A 22,490-nucleotide genomic window follows, 5' to 3' on the forward strand; every position below is an offset into this window, starting at 1 on the left:
CAAGTACATTTACTGCGGCGGTCAGCCCCTCCTGGGCAAAGTGACATAGTACTACATCGCTAGCCCAGGAGCCTGTAGGGGGCGAGCGCCCCTGCTCGTTCCCCTGCATCCCCGTGCGAGTGACCGGCGGCTCCGATGTCCGCCAGTCACTCGCAATCTCCCGGTGGAGAGGGAGAAAGGCAGGCGGCTGATGTAAACAAAGCCGCCTGTCATTCTTCCTGGTGTAACTGCAGAGATCATACGATCCTGCTATGTAGGATTGTATGTCTCTGTGGTTACATGAAAAGCCACTCCCCTTTACAGTTAGAAGCACGCCCCTAGGGACACATTTAACCCCTGCATCTCTAATAAAGTTAACCCCTGCCAGTGTCATTTTTACAGTAACAGTGCATATGTATAGCACTGATTACTGTAGTAATGTCACTGGTACCCCCAAAAGTGTCAAAAATGTCAGTCAAGGGTCCGATCTGTCCGCCGCAATGTCGCAGTCCCGCAAAAAAAATCGCAGATCGCCGCCATTACAAAAAAACAATAAAAATGACATAAATCTTTCCCTTAGTTAGTAAACGCAATAACTTTTGCGCAAACCAATCAAAATATGCTTGTTGCGATTTTTTTTAACCAAAAATATGTATCAGAAAACAAATTGGCCTAAAATGTTAAAAAAATTTACATTTTTACATTTTTTGGGGGGAATTTCATATAAAAAATGTGAAAAATATTGTTATTTTTCAAAATTTTCGCTCTTTTTTTGTTTATAACGCAAAAAGTAAAAATCGCACAGGTGATCAAATAGCACCAAAAGAAAGCTCTGTTTGTGGGAAAAAAAGGACGTCAATTTATCCTTCGGGGCTTAAGTGGTTAAAAGATGCTTAATTGGTACTAAGGGGCTCAAATATCTCCACACCATTACACCACCACCACCAGCCTGAACCGTTGATACAAGGCAGGATGGATCCATGCTTTCATGTTGTTTACACCAAATTCGGACCCTTCTATCTAAATGTCGCAGCTGAAATCGAGACTCCTCAGACCAGGCAACGGTTTTCCAATTTTCTATTATCCAATTTTGGTGAACCTGTGTGAATTGTAGTCTCAGTTTCCTGTTCTTAGCTGAGAGGAGTGGCACCCGGTGTGGTCTTCTTCTGCTGTAGCCCACCTGCTTCAAGGTTTGATGTGTTTTGCATTCAGAGATGGTATTCTGCATACCTTGGTTGTAACAAGTGGTCATTTGAGTTCTTGTTGCCTTCCTATCATCTCAAATCAGTCTGCCCATTCTCCTCTGACATCAACAAGGCATTTTCCTCCACACAACTGGCGCTCACTGGATATTTTCTCTTTTTCGGACCATTCTCTGTAAACCCTAGAGATGGCTATGCGTGAAAATCCCAGTAGATCAGCAGTTTTTTTAAATACTCAGACTGCCCGTTTGGCACCAACAACCATGCCACGTTCAAAGTCACTTAAATCCCCTTCCTTCCCCATTCTGATGCTCCGTTTGAACTTCAGCAAGTCGTCTTTACCACGTCTAGATGCCTAAATGCATTGAGTTGCTGCCATGTGATTGGCTGTATAGCAATTTGTGTTACCAAGAAACTGAACAAGTGTACCTTATAAAGTAGCCGGTGAGTGTATATGTAGGTTTGTGCTTTTTAAAAGTATGCTTGCTTTGTGACTATTTAGTTTATACACATTTGCTTTAAACGTGATGAGGTCTTACTGCTCCCAGTAAGGCCCCTTTCACACTCTGCCGGCGGACTCCGTTTTTCTCAGCGGGGGATCGATCTGCCGATCCCCCGCTGAGCAGGTTGATGGCAGCTCTGTCTCCGCACTGTATGTGGAGACGGAGCTGTCAGGTCCCCACTGTTCTCTATGGGGGAATCGGATGAGAACGGACCGCCTCTCCGTTCTCATCCGATCCCATCCGATCCGCCAGACGGATGGAAAATAGGGTTTCCATCCGTCCGGATTTGATGGACAGGATCGGATCGGATGTCAGTGGACATGTCTTAGCTGACATCTAATGCCCCATAGAGAAGCATGGGGCATCCGTTCAGATCCGCCTGAAAAACTGACAGGCGGATCTGAACAGTCTGCAAGTGTGAAAGGGGCCTAAAACAGAACTTCTGTCAAATTAAAGAGGATCTACAGTTGGTTTTTAGTGTTATTGGTTATTTCTGTGTAGCATTCACATACCGTTACGCTTGGTGTAGCATATGTCTGTTGCTGTTTTATTCATGCAAGTTTTTATTTTGCAGACTTGTGTGTATTTCATGACATTCACTCAGCCACCCTAATGACTGCAGAGATATAATCTCGGCCACATATAGAAAATATTGTATTCAGTCAATCCGGCAGAGCTGGTAGACCTGTTAAGGGGGAATGGTAAATGTATGACATGGGGTATTGGTGGTTAATACTGATGTTTTTGGTTTGTGAACCACCTGCAGATACCAGCGACTGGCACTTCTCAGCAAATTAAGGGATTGTACCAAAAAAAAAATATTTGTTGGGTTCTTGTGCATAATAATGGCACTTTTCCACTGCAAGTACCGGCTCGGCTCTACTTGGCCCTGTTTGGTTTTCCACTGCATGGTACCGCATGGTACGGTGTTGGAACGATTCGGTACGGTTTGGTATGCTTTGCTTTTCCACTAAAGTAGTACTAAAGTAAGTGGGTGGGATAACAACGATTCTCTGACCAATCAGTGGCTAGTAGTGACAAACAGTCAGCTGCATGCAAAGGATTGTGGGATATGGTACCGGTATGGTACCTCTTGGAACCACAATCGAGGTGTTACTGTTTTAGAGAGCCGTACCGTTCGGTTCCATGTAGTGGAAAAGCGCTGCCGTACCGTACCGAACCGTTCCTACACCGTACCATGCGGTACCAGCAGTGGAAAAGCACAAAAGTGAGCCGAACCGTTCGGTTCCATGCAGTGGAAAAGCACCATAAGTCAGCTTAGGAGGACTCAGCGTGTACCTCTACTGCTCCTTGCTAAGGGCATAGCTTGGTGTTTTCTCGTGCATCTAACTAGACTCAAACCAGCCTTTAAAATATGGTTATAATTTGTTAAATAGGAAAGCAGAAGATGCCCAGTACAGGCTTAACCACTTGCTGACCTCCATATAGCACTTTTACTGCTACAGGGCGGCAGCTGTGGGCAGAGTCACGTAAATATATGTGATTTCGCATTTCCACCTGCAAGGGGTGCGCGCATGGTTGATGGGCCACTCAGCAGAAGCTGATCTGTGGGTCCCGGGGACTCGATGTCCTCCTGAACCTGCCCGATTGTTGTGGTGCTTTTTCACTGCATGGTACGGATCGGTTTGGCTCTGTTTCGCGCTTTTCCACTGCATGGTACCGCATGGTATGGGTTAGAACGGTTTGGTACAGCGGCACTTTTCCACTATATGGTACAGCGTCGGTACGGCTCGCTTAAACAGTACCACCTCGGTTGGGGTTCCAAGCAGACCGTACCAATACCATATCCCACAATCCTTTGCATGCAGCATTGATTGTTTGTCACTACTAGCCACTGATTGGTCAGAGAATCGTTGTAATCCTACCCACTTACTACGAAGTACTACAACAGTGGAAAAGCAAACCGAGCCGAGTAGAGCCTATACAGTGCTGAAAGGTGCCGATTCGTACCATGCAGTGGAAAAGCAAACTGAGCTGAGCTGGGCCAAGCAGTGCAGAGTGGAGCCGAGCCAGTACTCGCAGTGGAAAAGTGCCATTTGTAAAACACGGAGAACTGAGATATGCAAACAAGACATGTCTCAGTTCTGACAGGGGAGAAGGGATGATCCTGTGTCTCTGCAAAGCAGGGACTACTAGAACCGATCTATTCTCCTAGTGAAATCACCACATTGTGTACACAAAAACACTGGCTAGGCACACAGTTAACCTTTTGATCACCCTAGATGTTTAACCCCTTCCCAGCTAGTGTTGTTAGTACAGAGACAGTGTATATTTTTTAGCACTGGTCACTGTATTAGTGTCACTGGTTCCTGCAAAGTGTCAGTTAGTATCCAATAATCCACCACATTTTTGCAGTCTTGCTCAAAATCACTGATCAACACCATTACTAGTTAAAAAAAAAAAAAATTCTATAAATATATCCCATACTTTGTAGACGCTACAACGTTCGCATAAACCAATCAGTATGTGCTTATCGAGATTTTTTTTTTTAAATTAAAAACATGTAGCAGAATGTATATTGGCCTAAGTTTTTATGAAGAAATTAGATTTTGCTTTTTTAATGTTTTTATTGGATATGTTTTATAGCAGAAAGTAAAAAATATTGTGTTTTTTTTTTTTTTTCAAAATTGTCAGTCTTTTTTTTTTTTGTTTATAGCAAAAAATAAAAAACGCAGTGGTGATCAAATACCACCTGTGGGGAAAAAAATGACATAAATTTCATTTGTGTACAGTATTGCACGAACGCACAATTTGCCGGTAAAGTAACAGCAGTGCCGTATTGCAAATAATGGCCTGGTCATGAAGGGGGGTACATTTTCCAGAGGTCCAGTGATTAGGGAAGTACGCTCTTGGTGACCCTGGGAGGTTTTGTGTGGTTTATGGCTGCAGTGGATCACAGAAAACATAGTTATAAAAGTCACAAACATGTAGCACGAAGCAGATTCTTACTATATGATGAGCAAATATGCCTGCCCCATTTACACACACACACATATATATATATATATATATATATATATATATATATATATACAGTGCCTTGCGAAAGTATTCGGCCCCTTGAACTTTGCGACCTTTTGCCACATTTTAGGCTTCAAACATAAAGATATAAAACTGTAATTTTTTGTGAAGAATCAACAACAAGTGGGACACAATCATAAAGTGGAACGAAATTTATTGGATATTTCAAACTTTTTTAATAAATAAAAAACTGAAAAATTGGGCGTGCAAAATTATTTAGCCCCCTTAAGTTAATACTTTGTAGTGCCACCTTTTGCTGCAATTACAGCTGTAAGTCGCTTGGGGTATGTCTCTATCAGTTTTGCACATCGAGAGACTGAAATTTTTGCCCATTCCTCCTTGCAAAACAGCTCAAGCTCAGTGAGGTTGGATGGAGAGCGTTTGTGAACAGCGGTTTTCAGTTCTTTCCACAGATTCTCGATTGGATTCAGGTCTGGACTTTGACTTGGCCATTCTAACACCTGGATATGTTTATTTGTGAACCATTCCATTGTAGATTTTGCTTTATGTTTTGGATCATTGTCTTGTTGGAAGACAAATCTCCGTCCCAGTCTCAGGTTTTTTGCAGACTCCATCAGGTTTTCTTCCAGAATGGTCCTGTATTTGGCTCCATCCATCTTCCCATCAATTTTAACCATCTTCCCTGTCCCTGCTGAAGAAAAGCAGGCCCAAACCATGATGCTGCCACCACCATGTTTGACAGTGGGGATGGTGTGTTCAGGGTGATTGATGAGCTGTGTTGCTTTTACGCCAAACATAACGTTTTGCATTGTTGCCAAAAAGTTTGATTTTGGTTTCATCTGACCAGAGCACCTTCTTCCACATGTTTGGTGTTTCTCCCAGGTGGCTTGTGGCAAACTTTAAACAACACTTTTTATGGATATCTTTAAGAAATGGCTTTCTTCTTGCCACTCTTCCATAAAGGCCAGATTTGTGCAGTATACGACTGATTGTTGTCCGATGGACAGAGTCTCCCACCTCAGCTGTAGATCTCTGCAGTTCATCCAGAGTGATCATGGGCCTCTTGGCTGCATCTCTGATCAGTCTTCTCCTTGTATGAGCTGAAAGTTTAGAGGGACGGCCAGGTCTTCGTAGATTTGCAGTGGTCTGATACTCCTTCCATTTCAATATTATCGCTTGCACAGTGCTGCTTGGGATGTTTAAAGATAGAGAAATCTTTTTGTATCCAAATCCGGCTTTAAACTTCTCCACAACAGTATCTCGGACCTGCCTGGTGTGTTCCTTGTTCTTCATGATGCTCTCTGCGCTTTAAACGGACCTCTGAGACTATCACAGTGCAGGTGCATTTATACGGAGACTTGATTACACACAGGTGGATTCTATTTATCATCATTAGTCATTTAGGTCAACATTGGATCATTCAGAGATCCTCACTGAACTTCTGGAGAGAGTTTGCTGCACTGAAAGTAAAGAGGCTGAATAATTTTGCACTTCCAATTTTTCAGTTTTTTATTTGTTAACAAAGTTTGAAATATCCAATAAATTTCGTTCCACTTCATGATTGTGTCCCACTTGTTGATTCTTCACAAAAATTTTATATAATTTCACAGTTTTATATCTTTATGTTTGAAGCCTGAAATGTGGCAAAAGGTTGCAAAGTTCAAGGGGGCCGAATACTTTCGCAAGGCACTGTATGTATATATATATATATATATATATATATATATATATGTGCAGAGAAAACGTTTTTAGAGATTTACTGAACTATCTCAAGTGTTATCTTAAAACACAAATAAAACTGTAACGCCATTATTTCCCTTTCTCTCGTTGGCAATTTTAATCCCATGCTGCTATTTTGCTTTCTAAGGCGAGTGCGGTGGGAGGACTGCCGAGAGCTCTCAAAGGCTGACTTGCTCCAAAGATTGTGGACAATGACTACAAACGATGTGACGGTAAAAAAGGAAAAATGCGTGGAGGAGGTCCAAAATGTGGCATGGGAGGAGAAGACCAAGAAACCTGTCAAAAACAAAATTGGTGATGGCCCTCAGGAGGTGCCTGCCGAGATCTGTGTGGTAATCGGTGAGAATCGGACACAGCAGAATGTTGGTAAGTTCAGATATCCAACGTTCTACACCAGAACTGAGATGATTGAGGCCTGGGAAAAGTTGGAGTGCATTTAAACTTTTTTTTTTGTGGGTTTTTTCATGTTTTTATTTTTGCGTCCCTGGTTTTTAAAAATGAACAGAAGCATTTTCTCAGCTTTGCGTATTGGGGTAGTGATTTTTTGAGCTAAATAATTTTTTATAACTTGCCTAAATTCTTATTTTAGGGTACGTTCACACTGAACACGGATTTGAAATCCACGTTTCAGTGCGAGTTTAACCACTTAAGCCCCAGAGGATTTGGCTGCTAAAAGACCAGGGTTTTTTTTGCGATTTTTTTTTTACTGCGTGACTTTAACGGACAATTGCGCGGTCGTGCGACGCTGTACCTAAACGAATTTGACGTCCTTTTTTTCCCACAAACAGAGCTTTCTTTTGGTGGTATGATCACCTGTGCGATTTTTTGATCATGCGCTATAATCAAAAAAAGAGCGTCAATTTTGCAAAAATAACAATATTTTTCACATTTTTATATATGAAATTCCCCCAAAAAAATGTAAAAATCAAAATTTTTTAACATTTTCGGCCAATTTGTTTTATGCTACATATGTTTGGTAAAAAAAATCGCAAAAAGCGTATTTTGATTGGTTTGCGCAAAAGTTATCGCGTTTACTAACAAAGGGAAAGATTTTTGTCATTTTTGGTGTTTTTTTTTAATGCGTAATGGCGGCGATCTGCGATTTTTTTTGCGGTACTGCGACATTGCGGCGGACAGATCGGACCCTTGACTGACATTTTTGACACTTTTGGGGTTACCAGTGACATTACTGCAGTAATCAGTGCTATACATATGCACTGTTACTGCAAAAATGACACTGGCAGGGAAGGGGTTAACTGTATTGGAGAGGGAGGGGTTAAGTGTGTCCTAGGGGCGTGTTTCTAACTGTAAAGGGACATGGCTATTGGTGTAAAAACAAAGATCAACGGTCCTACATAGTAGAACCGTCTGATCTTCATTTTTACACAGGGAAGAATGACAGACGGCTTGTTTACATAAGCCGTCCGCCTTTCTCCCTTCACCGGAGCGATCGTGAATGACCGGCGGACGATCGGGTCCGCCGGTCACACGCACTGACTTGTCAGTGAACGAGCCGGGGCGGGCGCGCGCCCGCAATTGGCTCGCAAGTCAGTGACAGGCGAGTGACGTACCCCTACGTCACTCTGCCTGGCCGGGGCTGACCGCCGCAGTATATAGTCGTGCGGCGGTCGGCAACCGGTTAAGGGGGATTTGAAAGACAACTGTGCGGGTTCATGCACAATTGTCTATTGAAATTTCCCCCGACGTCGCTTAAAGTAGAGCAGGAACTACTTTTTGAAATTGGTGCGGTGCCAGTTGAACCGACTGGGACTGCTGTTGCCCACAATATGCCCATAAATATGTCAACTCGCGCCGATGTGAACGGGGGCTTAGCCTGTCTTTCAAAATGTGCTTCTGTTTTCTTTTTGATTAAAGTGGCTGTAAAAGATGATTTTTTTTTTTTTTTCATTAAAATAATGAACATACCAGCTGGCCTGAACCTCCTCTTCTAGGGTCCCCCGTCAGCGCTCTCGGCTCTTTCTCTTCTCTGTGCACCACTGTATAAAACTGCTTCTTATAGTGGCACACCTGCGGACTCATTTTCAACCTGGACTGTGTGCGTCCATGGACACACACAGTGTGGCTTGGCCCTGCCCCCTGCTTCCTCCCCACAGGATTGGATTGACAGCAGCATGAGCCAATGGCTCCAGCTGCTGTCTCTGTGCTTGTGACAGAGGGGAGAGAGAATCAATGCTGCTGCAGACAGGCACAATGCTGGATCGATACAGGATAACAGGATACAGGTAAGTATTTAGGGATGTGAGGGGGGGCGATACCCCTACTGGACATTTTTTACCTTAATGCATGGAATGTATTGGGGTAAAAATGCCTTGCCTTTACAACCACTTTAATTTTATGTTTGTGCCAAAGGGTAACTATGTTTTTTTAATTCTGTGTTCTTTTTCTGAAGACGGAAATGTGATAAACTGTATTATCAGTATTCAATAATGTTTTAAAAACCCGCTTCCAATATGTGGTTTGTACATATGTACATGGGGGCAGCCATATTTTCTCATTATATAGGCAGTCTCTTCTTCCTTCTTAGTATTGCTGCACAATGGTTGCATTGTTCCTCCCGAGAGAAATCTACAAGTCAGGATCCTTTGTGGCTGAGATTTCAGCTTGACAAATGCTGATCAGAGATGCTGAGTGATTGTAATGAAATAAAAACATTCACTAGGAGGGGACTCTCCAAATATACATATATCATACAGTAATAGAAATATGGTACAGCATGCATGCACAGGTATTAATCGTGATATGAAGTATGTCCAAATTTTCCATAATTTATATTTTAACAATATTTGTATTTCAGTATTGATTTTTTTTTTTTAGTAGAATTTGTATTGTGAAAAAGTGACAATAAATGGAAATTTTTTTTTAGAATCTGAAATAGTATAGCTGGCTGTCTTATCTGAAAAGTGTAAGAAGGGTTATCAGGCTGTCCTTAGGTGCTTCCACCTACAATTCCACCAGCACCAAAGTCTCTTCTGACCTTCCCCACCTTTCTTTCCTTCCTTGTCTTTCACCCTGTGGGAAAGAGCTATCCCAGTTGTTGCAGTGACAGGTGAATAAAATGTAAAATTCCTTCCAACCTACCTTGGTAACCCAGTATGTATAGTCACGTCTTCACGTCATGTCTGCACGTCCCAGACATGCTGTAGCAGTAGATGACAACAGCTCCTGGGATGTCCTCTGTACAGATTGGAAGCTAAGGAATGATTGAAGAGCAATATGGTGCTTTGTCTTGTGGTTGCATTTCGGTATTCTTGCATACTTACTCCTCATTACTCACTTTAAAGATGGACTACTTTAAAAAAAATGGCTACCTTCTTTTTTAAAAGAACCTTCTTGTGCTTAATGGCGCTGTGTTTTAATTCACTAGGCGAAAACTCTCCTGACAGACCGCCGGCAGCCATGAACAGGGAGGCTTCTTGGAGTGGCGGCGCTCGGCCGCGCAACATCTCCCCACGAATCAGCACATCGTCTCCAGGTGGGTTTATGAAAACCATATGTGTGACCTGAATTTGTTATAGTAGCGATTTAGAATTATATGGTTTAGTCTTGTTGCTATGGGCAACACAGACACCAAAGTTGATAATTTAGTTGGTAGTCAATGCTGAAATGGTAAAGTGATCCTTGCTGTTCCTTATGCTATCCTGTCTAATGCTACCCTTAGTTGGAGACCATTGTAAGCTCTTTTTTCAGTTTCCTTTATCCCAGTGGTCTCCAAACTGCAGATGCGGCCCTGCTTGCTTTTATTTAGCCCTTAGGGCACTATTTCTCCCACTGACACCAATGATAGGGGGCTATTCCTCCCACTAACACCAACAAGGGGGCACTATTCCTTCAGCTGACACTTATAATGGGGCACTATTCCTTCCAGTGATAACAATGAGGCACTATTAATTCCACTGCCCCCAATGAGGGGACACTATTCCTCCCACTAACACCAACGGGACACTATTCCTTCCACCGACTCCAACAATGAGGCACTATTTCTCCAATAATACCATTGATGGGACATTGTTTACTCCCATTGACAGCAGGGCATTTTCTACTCCGACCCTCTCAAAGTCTGAAGGACCGTGAACTAGCCCTTCGCTTTCAAATTTTGAAGACCCCTGCTCTATCCTGTTACAGCTCTCTAGCAATCCCTAGATAGCAGTTGTGAAGTTTCTGTGTAAAAATAGATTTTATGTTTACTCTGTCATTGAAGTCTGCACAAATACAGTAAACCGAATTATCCCTTGTTTCTTCATTGATTGGAATTATTTTTGTCTATTGTGTAAATTGTCGTGCTAAAATGTGATAATGTACAAGGTGACTCAATTAAAATTAAATATAACATATAAAATTTAGAACAAACACATGTGCATATACACTGTATTACCAAAAGTATTGGGACACCTGCCTTTATAGGCACTGAAACTTTGATGGCATCCCAGTCTTGGTCCGTAGACTTCAATATTGAGTTGGCCCACCCTTTGCAGCTATAACAGCTTCAACTCTTCTGGGAAGGCTGTCCACAAGTTTTAGGAGTGTGTCTATGAGAATGTTTGACCACTCTTCCAGAAGCCCATTTGTGAGGTCAGGCACTGATGTTGGATGACAAGGCCTGGCTCGCAGTCTGAGCTTTAGTTCATCCCAAAAGTGTTCTCAGGACTCTGTGCAGGCCAGTCAAGTTCCTCCATCCCAAACTCGCTCATCCATTTCTTTATGGACCTTGCTTTGTGCACTGGTCCAAATAATTTGGTGGAAGGGGGATTATGGTGTGGGTTTTGTTTTTTATTACAGTAAAAGGGAACTCATAAGGCGTCAGCATACCAAGACATTTTGGACAATTTCATGCTCCCAACTTTGTGGGAACAGTTAGGGAATGGCCCCTTCCTGTTCCAACATGGCTACCCACCAAGGTCCATGAAGAAATGCAAGGTCCATAAAGACATGGATGAGCGAGTTTGGAGTGTAGGAACTTGACTGGCCTGCACAGAGTCCTAACCTCAACCCAATATAACACTTTTGGGATGAATTAGAGAGCAGACTGCGAGCCAGGCCTTCTCTCCAACATCAATGCCTGACCTCACAAATGTGCTTCTAAAAGAATGGTCAAACATTCCTATAGACACACTCCTAAACCTTGTGGACAGCCTTCCCAGAAGAATTTAAGCTAGCCTTTTTCAACCAGGGTGCCTAGACACATTTGGGTGCCGCACGTCAGATGTCTTCAGGGGGGTGCCTTGGCAAAATGCCTAGAAACTGCCCAAAACATTGTATACAAATCAGCGGGTGGATCAAGCCTGCCTATTCATTACACAAAGCCACAGGTTTTATCGTGAACCATTAAAACCTAGTCGACAGTGTCCTATCATCATCAGTTAATAAGAAGGACATTGGGCACCTGCACAGTACCCTTATTTGCCCTTCTTCTGTGCCTCTCCATCAGCGCTGGGGTCACATTAGCTGAGTGAGGGAGAAAAAATGAGGGAGAAGAGAAATACTGGAATACTAGTCAGTACCAGTGTGCAAAAGTGTTTGCTTTGGAAGAATAAATCACTACTACTGTTGGGTGTCCTACACATATGGGTGTCCTGCATTGTGTAAAATAATTCATTTAATTTTTAGAATTTTACAATGGGTGCCTCGAGATTGTGCGGAATTGTAAAGGTTGCCTTGACTGAAAAAGGTTGAGAAACACAGATTTAGGCTGTTATAGCTGCAAAGGGTGGGCCAACTCAATATTGAACCCTACAGACTAAGACAGGGATGCCATTAAAGTTTAAGTGCGTATTAAGGCAGGCGTCCCAATACTTTTGGTAATATAGTGTATAAGTGAAAAAAGTCCTGATTAGGTCTTCCAAAACACTTCAAAGTGTTATGGCCTCGATGATGTCACACATGACGAAACGTGTAGGGATGAGCTAACGCCATCTATTTGGACCAGTAATTTTTGTGAAACATTGTTGGGAACCTCTATCGTGCATCTTGAGATTGTTATGCATACAAAGTGCATATTGTTTTTATTCATGTGAGTAGTATTCATACTTTAAAGTGCAATAAAAACAGTTTTACGCTATGTGGATTCTTCCATTTTGATTTTATGTGTATTTTGGGGGGTTTATAGTCACCATTGAATCCATTCAATGGTAACATCATGAGATTAACTCCAGGCAAACAATTTGAACTGGTTCTCTGCCTGAATGGATTGTCATATTTATGCTGATTTGACTTTGCAGTCCTCATGTTCTGGTGAGAGTCCATTGTTTGTGGTTGGTGAAGGCTCTTGTGGTGATTAATACAGTGGACTGAACACTCCCTTTCTGCAAAGTGTAACTGCTGTGTTTTGGAAGACCTAATCTGGACTTTCTTTATTTGTATATGCACATGTGTTTATTCAAAATTTTATATGTTATATTTAATTTTAACCAGTTCTGGACTGGAAGGACTTTGCCCCCTTAATGTCCAGGCAATTTTTTGCGATTTGACACTGCGTTATTTTAACGGAAAAGTGCGCCAACGTGCCACACTGTACAAAAATCTAATTGATGTCCTTTTTTTCCCCACAAATAGAGCTTTCTTTTGGTGGTATTATATCAACCTGTGCGATTTTTATTTTTTGCGCTATAAACAAAAAAAAAGCAACAATTCTGAAAAAAAGAAAAACAATATTTTTCACATTCTGCTATATAACATTCCCCCCCCCCCCCCCAAAAAAAAATATAAAAATCTAAATTTTTTTATCCTAGGGCTATTTTAATTGGTTTGCGCAAAAAGTATTGCATCTACAAACTAGGGGAAAGATTTATGTCATTTTTATTTATTTATTTTTACTAGTAATGGCGGTGGTCTGCGATTTTTATTGGGACTGCGACATTGCGGCAGACAGATCGGACCCCTAACTTACATTTTTGACACTTTTGGTGGACCAGTGACATTACTACAGTAATGAGTGCACAAAATATGCACTGTTACTGTAATAATGACACTGGCAGGGAAGGGGTTAACCTAGGGGCGTTCAAAGGGTTAATTGTCAGCCTAAGGGAGTGTTTTCTAACTGTATGGGGGAGGGACTTTTGAAATGTTTATAGAGACCTGTGATCCTATATAGAAGGTTCACCGGCGCTCTGTGATCCTTTTAGAGAGAACAACGGTATGCTGTGTTTACAACAGCTGACCATCCTCCTCTCTCAGTGGGAAGCGATCGCGGGTGCCCGACGGCAATCACGGCCGCCGGTCCCGTGGATCGGCATCCCCGCTGCCTAGTGGACGCCCTCCAGCAACACTCCCGCAAACTGACGTACCCCAACGTCGATTTGCGCAGCCGAGCCAGCCTGCAGCAGTAAAACTGCGGCTGGCGGTCAGCAAGTAATTCATTGAGTCACTTTGTACATTATCACATTTTGTTGCGGCAATTTACACAATTATCACTGTTGCATAGTTTGTCTGACAGTTTTTTTGCCATCAGCTTTCTTTTTCTTTTTTACCTGCCAGCGCTTTATTTATTATTGTTTTATGCAATTTTTGTCTATTGGCTTACAGCACAGGCAAAATAAAAAACAAAAAAAAGCAACAAATCCAGCCAGACAACTAGCATTTTGATGTGGTGGTCAGCAATGGCAGCCACTCTCTAGGTTGCCTTTGGCTAACCTCTAGTAATTTCATTCTGCTTACAATTTTTCATTTGATTTTCAGGGTCCTATGAATGTGGAATCTGTCGAAAGAAATACAAATATTATAACTGTTTCCAGACTCACGTCCGTGCACACATAGGTAATTATTTTATCATGGCTTGTTATATTTTCCCTTCTTTTATGTGCTTTATTAAATGGAGCTTAGATGAAATTTACACTGTAACCACAGGCTGTGAGCAAAATCAATCAGTCCACTGCTAGTGTCATTCAAGAAGCACAGCAGCGCTGTGAAATTATTCAAGTTGCCTGAGTCACTCCACTTCAGTCATAACTGGAAATAAACCCTTGAAGTTTATGAAGGAAGAACAGCCTATCTTCCCAGAACATTATGTGACCCTTGACCTTGATTTTACTGTCCCGTTAAACAGTATCTGTACAGAGAGGCGGTTGTAAGAATTTTATTGCTCCCCCTCTTGTCACATGGCTCACTAACAAACCCTAGATAGCAGCTGTGAAAACTCTGTGTTACGCATATGAACTATTTTCTGGGTAATAAAATCTTAAAGTATGTATAAACCAAACAACAAAAATGTAATATATTGCAGCTTATTAGCCATTTAGATTTGGTGGCTAAATTTTCTTTTTTTTCAGGCTTTGTTTTTCTTTACTTTATAGGACTAAGTTGGACACACTGGACAGATTGCGACAAATTTAGCTGCATTTTGAAATGGGGAAAACTAGGACCTGATTGCACCAATGTGTTACATTTTGGAAAAAGTCGCATTTTGGTTACATTGACCTGCATGCTGTTAACTTTATTCAAGGCAGAGTTAAAATGTCATTTAACCAGTTCCAGACAAGGAGGTATTGCCCCCCCTTAATGATCAGGCCATTTTTTGCGATTCGGCACTGCGTTACGTTAACGGAAAATTGCGCGGTCGTGCGACAATGTACCAAAATAAAATTGATGCCCTTTTTTTCCCCACAAATAAAGCTGGTGGTATTTGATCACCTGTGAGATTTTTATTTTTTGCGCTATAAACAAAAAAAGAGCGACAATTCTGGAAAAAAAACAAAAACTTTTTTTCACATTCTGCTATATAACATCCCCCCCCCCCACAAAAAAAATAAATAAAAATCTGAATTTCTCATCTTTCTAATTTGTATACCATTTTGTATTCTGCTATATATTTTTTGGTTAAAAAAAAAATCGCAATAAGCTTATTTTGATTGGTTTGCGCAAAAGTTATCGCTTCTTAGCAGGACTGCGACATTGCGGCGGACTGATCGGACCCCTAACTGACATTTTTGACACTTTTGGGGGGGACCAGTGACAGTACAGTACACTACAGTACTAAATATATGCACTGTTACTGTAATAATGATACTGGCAGGAAAGGGGTTAACCTGGGGTGATCAGAGCGTTAATTGTGAACCTAGGGGAGTGTTTTTATAACTGTGAGGGGAGGGACTTGTGAAATGATCATAGAGACCTGTGATCCTATATAGAAGGATCACAGGAGCTCTGTGATCATTTCATAGCGAACAATGGTCAGCTGTGTTTACAACAACTCACAGTCCTTCTCTCTCGGCGTGGAGCGATTGCAGGTGCCCAGGGGCAATCGCGGCTGCTGGTCCCGTGGATCGGCATCCCTGCCGCCTAGTGGTGGCGCGCATTTGCCACCCATCATCACTCTCGTTAACCAACGTACCACTACGTCGATTCGCACAGCCGAGCCAGCCTGCCGCAGTATATATGCGGTGTGTGGTCGGCAAGTGGTAATAATAGTTTTGTAACCCTTTAAAGCGGAGGAAAACTCTTCTTCTATGGTACGATGTCCCCATTTTCAACCCAGCTTCTTCCAGGTGTCGGGTGTCTTCCAGTGGTGTATTTAGGTTTTGTGCTGCCCTAGGCCTGACTAAATTTGTGCACCCCCTAATTTAAATATGACCCACCCCTTCCTGTAAAGGCCACACCCCTTCCGGTTTACGACCCACCCTGTCATCTGTAAACCACAGACCATAACCACAGTCTATCAGTGCCCTTCAGCATAGCTTCATCAGTTCCTATAAGTTCAGCCTCATCAGTGTAGCCTTATCAGTGCCGCCTCTTCACTGACCATCAGTGCAGCATATCAGTGTGGCCTCATCAGTGGTCACCAGTGCAGCCCCATCAATGGCCACCAATGCAGCCTTATCAGTGCCCATTAGTACAGTCTTATGTCACAGGATTAGTAAGATTACTCTTTTAATATATTTGACTTGTGTTTGCTGCCACTGATTGTAATTATGGGATTATTTCACTTATTTGTATAATAAATAGGAAGTCCATAGTCATTTTACAAATAATGAAATATTTTTTTTTTGCTGCCCCCCCTGCAAAGTGCCGCCTTAGGCCCGGGCCTTGTTGGCCTATGCCAGGATACAGCACTGGTGTCTTCATTGGCCAGCGTGGGATGACGTCACTCTTGCACATGTGCCGGATTGTTGTCATCCTTGCACACAGGTGCTCTGCTTGAATGTACACTGAACTTGTGCAGCTGATTGCACATTCCGAAGACGACTGTGAGCAGGCAGAAATTCTAAAAGCCCATGAAAATTTCGCAAAAGAACAATTTGGATCACCTGTTCCTAGAAAACATTTTAGGAGGGAGGTTAAAAAAAACTGCACCTTGTTTCAAATAATACCTGTACAAATAAATTACAGTTTATCATCCTGAGCAGTGTAGAAAACCGTAGGTAGCTTTTTTTTTTTTTTTCCTTTTTTCTTTTTTTTTTTGTGGAGCGCAGTATATAGTGATTAAAATGTGTAATTAAATCCTATCTCTCAATAACGAGATAAAAGGCCGAAAAAAACTAATGGGTTGAGAGATATTGTAATTAGACGCGCTGATACTGGCTGAGGATTCATCAGGATAAGGCAGACAATTTATTGGAATCTCTTAGATTATTAATGGACCTCACTACATCAAAAAGATTATCTTCAAACTCGCCTAATATATATGTTAAAGATTTGTGCTTTCAGATGCAAAATGAAAACGCCATTGTCCCAGAATTCTAAGATCTTTCCGAGTCGCGCGACCATATATCACAGACAAACAAGTTTTGGCCATCTTTGGCATGGTTAAAGGGCAGCTTTCGCCAAACTGCTTACTGCGCAATTTATTGATTATCGAAAATTTGTCCCTGGCAAAAGTTCTGTGAAGTGATGCACATTTTTTTGCAGTTTTGCAGACCTTGTGCTCCTGCCCGCCTGCATTTAGACCACAAGAAAACCTCACTATGCTGAAGTCGTATAAGGATTTTAGGCAATTAGCAACAAATTCACTGAAGGCTGTGGCAAGTAAAGTAGATAAAACAGGGAACAGCTTCTTATTTGGTTTTTAATTAGTATTTGTTTTTTTCGTTTTAGTGGAACAGTTCCCTTTTTATTTGGCTTTTAATTAGTATTTTTTTTTTCGTTTTAATCGAACAGTGCCCCTGGTGGCCCAAAATAATATTGCAGGTTTTTCAATTCATGTAGCGAGTTATTTTAAATTAACATTTACCTGTATGTAAAAAAGAGACACAGATACAACTAAAAATGTATATGTACAAGAGCTGTTGACATTATCCATCTTCTATGATGATAAGTGCAGCTTAACCACTTAAGCCCCGGAAGATTTTACCCCCTTCCTGACCAGGGCCTATTTTGCGATTCGGCACTGCGTGACTTTAACGGACAATTGTGCGGTTGTGCGACGCTGCACCCAAATGAAATTGACGTCCTTTTTTTCCCACAAACAGAGCTTTCTTTTGGTGGTATTTGATCATCTGTGCGATTTTTTTTTTTTTTTGATCATGCGCGATTTTTTTTTTTTTTTGCGGGACTGCAACATTGCGGCGGACAGATCGGACCTTTGACTGACATTTTTGACACTTTTGGGGGTACCAGTGACATTACTACAGTAATCAGTGCTATACATATGCACTGTTACTGTAAAAATGACACTGGCGGGGAAGGGGTTAACTTTATTTGAGAAGGAGGGGTTAAGTGTGTCCCTAGGGGCGTGATTCTAACTGTGATTGGATGTGGCTTTTCATGTAACAGCAGAGATCTACGGTCCTACATAGCAGGACCGTATGATCACTGCTGTTACACAAGGGAGAATGACAGGCGGCTTTGTTTACATTAGCCGCCTGCCTTTCTCCCGGAGTAACCGACGATCATGAGTGACCGGCGGACATCGGGTCCGCCGCTCACACGCGCGGGGGGGTCCGTGAGCAAGCGGGAGCCTCACGTAGTACTATGTCGCTTTGCCTGTGAGGGGCTGACTGCCGCAGTAAATAAACTGTGGGTGGTCGGCAAGTGGTTAAAGTAGAAATATTCCCCTAGAAAAAAAAATACTTTTTGGATCAGTACAAGTAAAATAGGAACTCATTTTTTTTTTTTTTTTGGGTATCCCTTTTCTTTCTGCTTTTTATCCCTGTGCTTTGCATGGCCTGTAGACCCTTTGATTTAACTGTAGACATGCACACTCAAATGCAGAGCATTAATTCTGTTGTGGATTGGAAAATCTGTGCACTAAGAGTTGATATGACTGCTTGTAGTCCAACTCAGGAGCATGTAGGAAAGGATGGCATTGTCACAGCTGAATTGCGAAAGAATTAAAAATTCTTCCATTCCATTACAGCAACGTGTACAACAATCTCTTTTGCTTAAGGGCCCATATACGTGATTGTGTTAGAGTAATGCACGTGTTAACGATGCATGTTACATGCTTTGATGGGATGTGGTGCTATTTATTCTGAATGTACCCCAACATACCTTACCAACAGACACACTTTGCTAGCACACTAATGCTCAATTCGGAGTAGTGCACTGCCAGAAATAGTACAAAGTATGGCAGTCCATTTAAATGAATGGGATGCCTTAACTCAACAAACATGTGTGCTTACACACCATAATTGTATGACTGAACCTTAAGTTTTTATGATTTAAATGCACTTTAAAAGATAGGTGCACATATCCTTTTCTGCTCTCCTTTCCCTTTAGAATTTTTATTGTGGTATCTAGGCATGTATACTGTGGTCTCTTTCACTTTAGTGGAAAGCCAGGACAACAGTAGTAAATGGACCCTGCAGCATGCATTTGCAGGTGTCACTCTATGGACTTAAATGACTTTGAGAAAGAGACCATCCAGCACTGAGCAGGCCTCATAGTAATGATCTTGGAGGTGCAGAGTTGAGTGCAGGTTTGGACTCTTTGGCACCAACTGGTGTCAACAGCTGGAGAATGTGTTGATCACATTGTGGTGGAGTAATGAAGATGAACGCTGCAGTTGTTGGGTAAGCCCTGAGAAAGCAGTGTTGGAGAGGGTGCCTGACTGAAATTGCTAAGAACAGAACCCTTGGTGGTCTGAGCGTTGTGTCCTACTGACCCCAAGACTGTGGGCATTAAAAATAAAGATAACAATTAAAACCTGTTGAACTGGAGTAAATAAGCCAATGTAGAAGCCTTTTGTGTGCTTGGGGAAAGGACCTGTGTGTTTGTAGGTGTGGGGGAATGGGATGGTGCCATATACTGGCCACACACATTAAAATGTAAAGTGTTACTAAACCCACAACAGTAAAATCAGCCTGTATATACAGTAAAGCATGCTTGTTATAATCACTGTGGAACCTAAGGGGTTAATCCTGTTCATTGTTTAAAAAGGCTGTTTTATTCTATATGCACAGATCCTCCTCTTCTTTCACTGACTCCAAAACATGTCCAGACAAAACAGAGCCTTTGGGGTCAGGCTGCGCATGCTCAGTTTGGTGTATATTGCTAGTAAGGTTTTTTTTTTTTCTTGGGAGAGTGCATGTGATCAGCACAGGGCCAATCAGCACTGTCCAGACATTTCCAGACAGAGGGTCAGGAACCCTGCAGCCTCATAGGAAAGTTCAGCGCAGTATGAAAACTTCTTCTACAAGCTTCCCCAGGAACTGGTAGAAATCACAAGACTGCTATATACTACTGATTAGAAAAGGTATTTAGCAGTTCATATTTACTAAAATAATTGCATTTCCGTGTTCTGTGTACTGTGGGAGACCAAATATAGTGAATGCAGGGTCCTGGGTTTAGTAACACTTTAAAATGTTGATGCTAGGGGTTACCTTATACTGTTAGCTTGTTTTTTTCAGTTGAAATAGAACATTGCCCTGTTTGTGGCTAAAGTAAATGGAGTGTGGTGTCACAAAGGGTTGCATCCAAGCGAAGCCCAGGCAACATACCATAGGCAGTAGAGAGGAACAACTTTTGGGGCTTTAATAACTTTTTCCAGTAATGTAACTTTTATCTTGCACTGCAGTGCATTGGAACGCATTATGCTAAATGCCCTAAATGCCCTATTTTTTTCTTTAGCCTACGTCAATGTACTATGTAAACTGAATAGGACATAAGGTGTTTTTCCTTGCTCTAGTGTGGGAACGTAGCTAATGGTATGAATGGGCCATTAGCTGTGTCTTCAGTATCACTTTACAAAATCTACATCATTTATGTTGGATGTCCATTGGTTATAGGTTTGGCCTGTTTAGGAAATCAGAAGTTTAGTTTGATATTTTTGTGATTGCTTTGTGCTGTTTTGTTATGTGGACATAACTTCTCGAACTGATGCAAGATGGAGAGAAATCTCTGAAAACTTCGTCAGGTTTTCCTTGTTAAAGTGTTACTAGGCTTGTAAATTAGTGTTTACTTGAAAATGTTAAAAGCTAACCAGCCATCTAACTTCAAGGTGGGCAAGGAAATCTACAAAGTTAATTTGCTACAAGATAGGAACTATAAATTGGTGTAAAAAGAAATAATAAAGCTGTCAATGATTTTCTTCTAAGGAGTTTGCTTCACCAAAGGCCATTCTCTTGCCAAAGAACTTAGATGCATGCTCAGTGTTGCTTGGTTTCACTGTAGCAGTCTGCTTTTTAATACTCTCTTATTTTAAGGGGGCCCCACAAAGTATTGCTTGCCTTCCTTTTTTTTCACTGGGAAGATTGTGCTTTAGAATCTAGTACATATATAAAGTATACATACATACATTTAAAGTATATGTGAAGCCAAAGGTTATTTTTTGTTTTGAATAGAGTACTTGAAATTCATTCACTGTCTGGGTGTGGTTGAGATTTCACTTCACTTCACTTTCCTGGAGGCACTCAAGTGGTAAGGGGAAATCACTACATACTGAAGGGAAATCCACCTTAGATAGCTATCACCAGAACAGGTGCCCTTGGAAGATTTGGAAACTGGAAGATTTTCTCTTGTATTCCTGTTCTGATGACAACTGTAAATTTTGGATTTCCCATCACTTTCTGTCCCAGTGGTCACCAAGACAAACAGAGAGGGTAGATCTCCCCAGCACAGACAGAGACAGATTTAAAAACTTAAAGCGGAGTTCCGGCCGCAAAATCGTTATTTTAGATTTTGTGGCATCCGCTTCCTTATTGTACCCTGAAAAAGAATTGGATATTCCTGAATTTTAATTTTCTTTACTTACCTTGTTTCAGCAGAAAATATACTCACCTTTCCTTCCACTTCCTCCCTGTGCGGCCACGGCCCGCGGCGTCACTTCCTGTCCCGCAATGCGTCCTGGGAGCTCTTACAGATCACTCCCAGGAGGCAATGGGCAGTGACGTAGGCGGCCGGCCGCTCCTCTCATCGCGTTATTTCCAAACAGAAAATGACGCGATGAGAGGCGGAGCACAGCGCGGACGGCGCCAGACTATTGCCAGTACTTTCCTTTGTACTGAGCATGCACGAGATTTTGCGCTGCATTGATCGGCCCCCCTCCATCTACAACCAGGAAGCAGGGCATATTTGTGCACACTGCGGCTTCGGGGACCATGAAAAAGATGGCGGCGCTCTGCAAATTTTATAAAGTAAGATTTTAGTATTGCCAATCTATTATTTACAAGTATAAAATCGGATTAGCGGATGTAAGAAGGGTGGTGGCTCACTGTTTGGGAGGTATTTAAAAAAAAAACGAATCTGTGGCCGTAACTCCACTTTAAGAAGGGTTTTAACCCTTCTGTAATCTAAAGAAAAAAAAGACCTATTTGTCTGTTAGAACAGGTCATAACTGTTAAGATAGGGTGACCAGACGTCCCCGGTTTCCGGGGACACTCCCCGGATTGAGGACACTGACCCCGGACAGAGTCTGACCCCAGTTTTGTCCCTGGATTTAGGGCCAGATTAACGTAGACAGGGCATCCCATGCTGGCTGAGAAACAGCCTGGTGGCTCAGATGCTGACGACCCCTGCTGGACAATCTCACTGCTGCCCTTGCTGCTGTTCAGTGGAGGAGAGCTGAGACCGGAGGAGAGGCAGAGCCAAAAATTGACTCTGTGGAGGGCTGAGCCTGGGAGGTGAGCAGATGGGGGGGGGGGGCTGGGGGTCTGTTTGTACACAGGTGAGGGCATTG

General features: G+C 42.1%; 1 protein-coding gene across 1 annotated transcript in view; it reads left to right on the forward strand.

The window, feature by feature from the left end:
• The first annotated feature begins 6,557 nt into the window (after positions 1-6,557).
• The window catches only part of ZNF618 (zinc finger protein 618), a 152,879-nt gene continuing 136,946 nt past the window's right edge, over positions 6,558-22,490 (forward strand). Inside the window, exons 1-3 of the mRNA XM_082263918.1 lie at positions 6,558-6,793; positions 9,813-9,920; positions 14,120-14,197. Coding sequence (XP_082120044.1) covers positions 6,619-6,793; positions 9,813-9,920; positions 14,120-14,197 — 361 coding nt within the window. The 5' untranslated portion in view covers positions 6,558-6,618. The remainder of the gene's footprint in view (positions 6,794-9,812; positions 9,921-14,119; positions 14,198-22,490) is intronic.

This window comes from Pelophylax lessonae (assembly GCF_965119305.1).
Source record: "Pelophylax lessonae genome assembly, chromosome: 7".
In the NCBI taxonomy this organism is placed as follows: domain Eukaryota; kingdom Metazoa; phylum Chordata; class Amphibia; order Anura; family Ranidae; genus Pelophylax; species Pelophylax lessonae.